General features: G+C 41.0%; 1 protein-coding gene across 1 annotated transcript in view; it reads left to right on the forward strand.

The window, feature by feature from the left end:
• The window catches only part of B4GALT1 (beta-1,4-galactosyltransferase 1), a 414930-nt gene extending 413916 nt beyond the window's left edge, over positions 1-1014 (forward strand). Inside the window, exon 6 of the mRNA XM_078676516.1 lies at positions 594-1014. Within this exon, the coding sequence (XP_078532642.1) occupies positions 594-729 (136 nt within the window). The 3' untranslated portion in view covers positions 730-1014. The remainder of the gene's footprint in view (positions 1-593) is intronic.
• Positions 1015-7156: the final 6142 nt, after the last annotated feature.

Consider the following 7156-nt stretch of genomic DNA (forward strand, 5'->3'; position numbering starts at 1 on the left):
CTGAAGAACATGGATTTCTTAATCCATAAACTTCTAAATTTGGTTCATCATCATGCAAACCTAGCGCAGTTACTGGACAAGTAGTCCTTTCAGGCGTGTCCTAAAATAGCCAATTGTTGCAGAGGGTTCCACAGCGTGACAGGTAGAAAAGGCAGCTGCATGTGTCCATGCTTACACATACATGTTAAAGCTGACGGTTCCGTTTACTGTCACATTTCCTAATAGCAAAGGATAACTTTCAAGCGAGTGATGATGCTAGTACGTTGCAGTTATGCTTTTGAAGTGTAAAGGTGTAGCTTAGTGGGGAAGATTTATGCAGTGGTTGTATGTCACAAATGTTTTTTACACTCTCCTAAATACAGACACACTTTGATAAAGTTAATAAAATAAATACTTAGGACTTAAATGCTTCACTGTGTTACCCAATAAATCGGCCCTTTACTGAAATAGACAATTAAGATTCTGTGCCAATTTCCTAATTGAACCTCATTGGTTCAGCTAACCAGAAATTGCCCTTTTTTGAAGATTGCATGTCATCTTGTAAGGTCCTTTGAGAAGCATGCATGTTTAATGTTCCTTTCTTGAATTGACAGATTTAACAGGATTGCCCACACAAGAGAAACGATGAACTCAGATGGTATAAATTCCCTGTCGTATAAAGTGGTGAAGATCGACAAGTTTCCGTTGTATACAAGAATCTCAGTGGACATTGGCCTGCCGCAAAGATAGTACATCTATGGACTAGCTGCAAAATGCAGCAGACATCTTTATTTTTTATACATGCTGGAGTGCCTTGCAGACTTCTTTTCCCACGGGGACAAAATGACCTCGGGTGCCTTTGAAGATGCCATTACCAGTGTCCCAAGTTCTTTGAACATTGGGATCCAGTTCATTCCAATTATGTTGTCTCATATCAATTTCTAGTTTTCCAGGATGATTTGTATTTCTTTTAAATGAGTTGGGATTGTAAATAAGAGTTGTATATGTTTATATTAGAGTATGACCAAATATGGATTGAATGTAACACTCTGTCTTTTTTATATTTTTACTAAAGGGTGTCATTGTTCACAAAAGCCTAGCAAACTGAAGCACCGTACCCACCAACTCGGTGGGGTTTCAAAAGAACTCTGCTCCGAATGCTCTTAAAATGCCTGTAAAGCGCAGAACATGCTGCTAAAAATTATTCATACGTTATCCTTTGTGAAAAATAATGGAGGAAATCTTTGACAAAGTGAAATGACCAATGCTTTTTTTTTTTTATAAAGAAATTTTGTAGAACATTTTCCCACAATTGTTTAGCTTCGGTACATTACTTGATTAGCAGGTTTGGTGAAACCAGACCTTGATTTTATTTATCACACCAATACCTTGAGTGTTCCATGCTGTGTCTGTCCTCGTATAGACAAGGATTGTCTTCTGATCTGAAAGTCTAGAATGTTGTAGGGCAGAAGACTAAGACTGCCAATGTGCCTTTGACCGCTACAGTCACTAGTGGCCTTGAAGCTTATTTTTTAACAGGTCTGTGTGATTTGTTAACAGGCCAGTGTGGTGCCGTTTCAGTGATAGCCACATTTCTTTTACCTTTACTGTATCTGAAAGAACAATATCTCAGGTTTTTGCACGCTTTCCCAGTAGTTGTCCACAATTACTTTGTTGTTCTTAAGTCCTATTTATCGTAGGCTTTTCCAGTACAATCAATGGCCAGCAGGACCTCTTCAAAAGCTTAATAATTTCTCTTCTCCTCCCTTAATCTTTAGTTGTACTTAGCTATCCATTGATATTGTTTATATAAATTGCCTTTTAGATTTTCTTTTTGTACACTGTTGTACAGTTTACACAAAACAGAACTTTCATACACGTTTTCTGTCAATTATACATGTCCCATTGTGTGCTTCTGTGCCCAGTATGTATTCACTTTGATGAAATAAGTTTCCTAAAGAAGTTAAACATTACTAATGACCTTATTGTGACATATGTCTGTGTGAATTTATAGACTTGTTAGCCATAAATCATTCCAGCTTCTCTGGCCACTGATTATTTTTAAACAGTGGTATTGCTTGTGTGACTTTCCTCTTGCTACCTTTCCTGTAGACTTTGTTCCTCCTCACTTTGAACTAGCAACTAAGCATCATGCCCTAATTACTTGCCATTAATTACATTACTTCGAGTCATATTCCCTTTCTTGTAATTCATAATCAAGGTGAACTCTTACCTTACAAGACACCCATACCAAGAAAATCTTCTAAATGAAGGCACCTCCCACCACTACTTCTCCTGGTTCCAAAGCTCAGACCCAAAACAACTCCGCTATCCTGGCCAGTATTGTGAGGGCAGGAGGGAAGTACAAATGAAAGCGATGGTGTAGGACTCAGAGTAAATCAAGTACCGCAAAGAAATTCGGGCATTACACGGTCATCCTTCCCTCGCTTGAACTCATAAGCAATGAGAGCTGGCAAAAAAATAAACACTGGACAGCTGTAGTTGAATGCTGAGAGTCAAGAGGGCTTTTATTATTCGTAAAAATTAAACCTGAAACCCTATAGGATTTAATAAAAGTTGCTGGGGAGGACCGCGCAGATGCCCTGCAAATCCTAGCAATTGTGTTCCCTGTAACTCTGCCAAGGAAGACAACACACTCCTGTTGGATCTCCCCTGTATCTCTAGAGAGGGTATTTGACCCTCTGCCTTTTAGGCTAGAAAAATTAGGGACCAGACCCATGTACTCAAAGAGGAAGTTTCTGGTTTTCTGTCTTCATAGCCGGGACAGTTATAAAAGTATATTCCACTTTTCTAAAATAATTCACCCTCTGTAAATGGATAAGAGCCCTTCTCATGTCTAAACAATGAAACTTATGTTCCTCCTCCATAGATGTTGATGGGCAGAACTCCAGAAGAATCACGTCTTGTTCCCTATAAAAACGTAAATTAAATTCCAGAATGAAATAAGGAATGAGCCTCAGCACCAGTACAATCCTATCCTGAAAAATGCTACAGAAAGGATGCCTATATGACTAGGTTCCCGACTCCCCCAGTCTCGTTGTGGAAGTAATGGCTACCAAGAAGGTTTAAAGAGTTTGTCTTTAAATCCACTTTCTTTAAGGGCTCAAAGTGGAAATTCTTCCAAAACCAATAAAAGATCCCAAGATGGAAATAGTCTAAGAGGGATTGGACAATTGTTTGCTAACTCCTTAAAAAGACAAGATATTAATCCACCATCATCCTTTAGGTTTCTCCAGAAGCTCCTAAAACCCATAATGGCTCCTGACTGGACTTTCAAAGTAGCTATTCTCAGTCACGATTTAGGTCCATCCTGTACAAATTCCAGAATTTGGATCTGATCCACAGTAGTGGGATCCACGCCCTTCTTACAGAACCAGAGACTAAAAGTCCCGCAATGCCTCTCTTTGGATTTAAGGGTAGACGTCCTTCTGGAAGATAAAGTAAAGGCTACATCCTCCTGTAGACCCTGATTTCTTAAATCTCTCACTTCCAGGCCATCAGCCTGAGTTTCCTTAGAGACTCCTGTCCCAACATCAGGAAGAGAAGAGGGAATGGGACAGTCTGGAGTCTCCATTCTCATGCCTTTAACACCTTTAAGGCTGCCAGAAGAAGAAACCAGTTAAAGCTGGGACATGCTTGGCCAACCAGAATTGCTTGAGCTCTCTCCTTACTCAGTCTCACAAGAAATCCTCTGAATTGGGGAGAATGAGGAAACGCAAAGAGAAGAGCCTGGGGCCACCTGCATGAAAGAGCATCTGTGGCTGAAGCACCTTCCTCCCTTCCCCGTGAACAAAACCTTGGGACTTAGGTATATATTCCTGAAGCAAACAGATCTATCACTCATCGACTTTATCAATACACTATTCGCTTAACATTTCTGAGTGAAGGTAGAAGTCCAGAAATGAAGGGGTTTCGCTGTTCAGGTTGTCCTCTACAATGCTACAAAACCCCTGAATATGAATCCCTAAGATTGAAATCAGCATCTGCTGTGGCCAGCGAAATATTGTGTAGTATCCTGTCAAGAGAAGGAGATCTTGTACCCTTCTGCTTGTTGACATAGGCCTTGGCCATCATCTTGCCTGTCTGGATAACACTACCAACTCAAATCCTCCTTCACCTTTTGGCTTAGTGCGTTTCTCATTGTCAAATCGTGTGAAACTGGCGACTAGTTCTCCGGTGTCTATGCCATCACCTTTTACAGTTGACACCGTGCCCATGGAAAAGGGAAGATTGTAGCTGCCGACTCTTCTCTAACGGTTCGTCAAGGAGATACCCTAGGTTCTTTTTGGCCCTTAATTTTCTTTGGCTCCTGCAAAGTCACTATTACATCATCTGTGCTGAATCTTGCCCCTATAAAGCAAAGACCATGAGACAGGTTCAAGTTGGAACTTTTCCAATTTATAAGGAAGCTATGTTCCTGAAGTACAGACAGTACCCTACGGATATAGGAAATAACCTACTCTCTTAATGGTGCTTGGATGTGTCAGTCATCTGAACATCAGCAAAAAAACAAAACACTCTAGGTGAAGTAGGGATAGAAGAGAAGCCAACATCTTTATGAAAACCCTGGGAGAGGATTTTATGTGACTTTCTCATTGCAAACCTAAAAATCTTTGGTGAATTTCTGGCATACGAATGTGAAGATAGGCGTCCTATAAATATATGGATGTGATAAAGCACCAGGAGTGCATCATTTGAATTACGGATTGAAGAGTGAACAATTGGAAATGGACAGTCCTGACCCATCAGTTCACTTACTTTTAAATCCAGAACTGACCAGAAGGAGCTTGACGCCTTCTGAACTGGAAACAGGACTGAGGAGGCCTGCTTTTCTTGTTCTGACTTTGGGATTGGAATGATGGCTTTTTTGTCCAATAAATTCTGTATTCCTGGCAGAAAAGCCATCTGTTTAGTGGTGTCTTTAGCACTGGCACCTACAAAAAGTATTTAGAATAGCCGTTGTTGTCTTCACTTAAGACCCATTGATCTGAGCCATCCATCTCCCAGTGCTGAAGATATTCCTGAACACTTCCTTCAGCTGCCCCCCTAAGTTGGTAACTCCATCGTGGTCAGCATTTCCTCTTTGCAGAACTGACCTGCTTTGAAACATTCCTCTTTTATGATTACTTCTTTGACTGGTACTTTCTACTCCTGAATGAAAATGATTTTGATTTATTATTTAGAGAAGTCTTAGAGAAAAAAAAAAAAACTTCGGTGACTTGACTTCCCCTCACATTTTTGATCTTTAAACTCCTTAGTTATCACAATGTCCAATTGTTAGCCAAACATCATGTGACCTTAAAACAGTCTTTTCTGCTGCCTTTGCCTTCCACTTCCTTATCCGGAGGTTCCTCCTCGCCGACCCTACTGAACCAGAAGTCACAGCATTGCTGTAATCACATTAAAAGAGATGTCAGCCAGTAGCCTGTTCCGCTGTTCCATAGTCTCCAGTAATTTGGAGATTATTGACCCTCTTTGAAAAAGTCCTTAACCATAGACTTGGCCACGTACGCTGTGTAAGTACTTGCTTTAAGCGCTAGGTTCTTGGCTAAAAATACCTTTCTTAAAAACTGAGTCCACCTTCTTATCTATTGATGCAGAATCCTCTGGATTTATTGAGGTTCCCAAATCAGGGTGGTCAGAATTGCATCTTTAATCTTGTTAGTGACTCCTCCCCTTTAAACAAGATTTTGGGGAAACCTCGGCACTGGCGCCCAATCCAGTTCCTCCCATTCACCTATAACCTGGTCCTTTAAAAAGCATGACCATGGTATAGAATAAGGTTTCTCCATCATCATCATCCCCTTTTAAAGGTGGCAACCCCAAATTACCCATGGCTATAGAATGTCTATCAACTACTCTCTTTTGACATAGGTGCCAGCTGAAGGTGTTGGCACAAATGAGTGGGTTTGAGAAAAGTCCTAGGGAAATGTGTATTAGCATACTTTGATCTCATTGTTATCCTGGCTATCTTTTTAGGTTTTTCAGCCAAAGCCTTCGCAACTCCTCCTTCAGTCATCTCCTCTTCAGAGGTGGTGTGTCCCTCGGAGAAGAGTGACTATCCACCAACCTAGAATATCTGGCCAGAATAGTAGCCTTAGCAGAGGAAGAAGACAAAATATGACTTCTCTTGGCTGATCTCTGGCCCGCAATGGATAAATGGCTATGTGTGCAAATCTCAGACTCCTTAAATTGTGTGGTAGACCTATAAAATCACCAATGAAGTGCCCATTTTCTAAAAATTAGACCAATGACTGCAGAGAAAATGACCACCACTCCTCATTGTCCGAAACAAGCATCTACATTTTTTTAAATGTAAGCACATTTGGCCTTACAGGGCTACTTGCCCACTGCAAACCTACATAGAGCTCTGCTCCCTCCATAACTCAATGTCTTAAGCACGATGCATACTTCCTTCTGACCTGGAAGGTGCAGCCAAAGCCACCAGGTAGCCAGCCAGACGGCTGCTCCAGCAAACACTTCCATTGGTTGCCCATGGTGCAGCACAGGAGCTTTTAAGTGAACAAAGAGTTCCCTGCCAGAGATCACCCCATGCTCCGATGGGTAAGATATTCCATCGATCCTGAAAATAAAGAAAAATGTACCAACAATTATTTGCCACCACCGGCTTTTGGTATGTCACAGAGACTACAGAAAAAAACGTAGAAGTGGCGGGGAAGGGGCTTTTATTTATGTCCCGAGGGGCAAGATTGCCTCATTGGTTATGAATTCAAGCAAGACAGGGATGATGGGGTAATGGCGAAACATAGATGTGTGTGTGCTAATTGAGTAAAGTTCATACCTGACTGGGTGCACAGAATTCAAACCTGCTTCAACTAATGGGTTTTGTTCTACCTCTCTAATGAAACGTTAGGCCTTGACATTGTCCCCTTATCCACAGATGTTATAAACTCCTACTTGCAAGATGGAATTCTGCCTGACTTTGGTCAAAGACAAGCATGTTGGTTTTGTAATTAAAAAAAGATTCAGACTGAAACCCTAAAAATGGTTTATTAAAGGGAGACCAATGCAAACTAAGTTAACTACTTACTGCTGCTGCAGTGTGTCCACACCAAGCCCGCTAAAGCACCATATGTGCAGCCATTGCAAGGTAGGCAATTTAAAATACTTAATGGCCTTTTGCATAAAGAGTGAT

The sequence above is a fragment of the Lissotriton helveticus genome, chromosome 2_1 (assembly GCF_964261635.1).
Source record: "Lissotriton helveticus chromosome 2_1, aLisHel1.1, whole genome shotgun sequence".
Classification (NCBI taxonomy): Eukaryota; Metazoa; Chordata; class Amphibia; order Caudata; family Salamandridae; genus Lissotriton; species Lissotriton helveticus.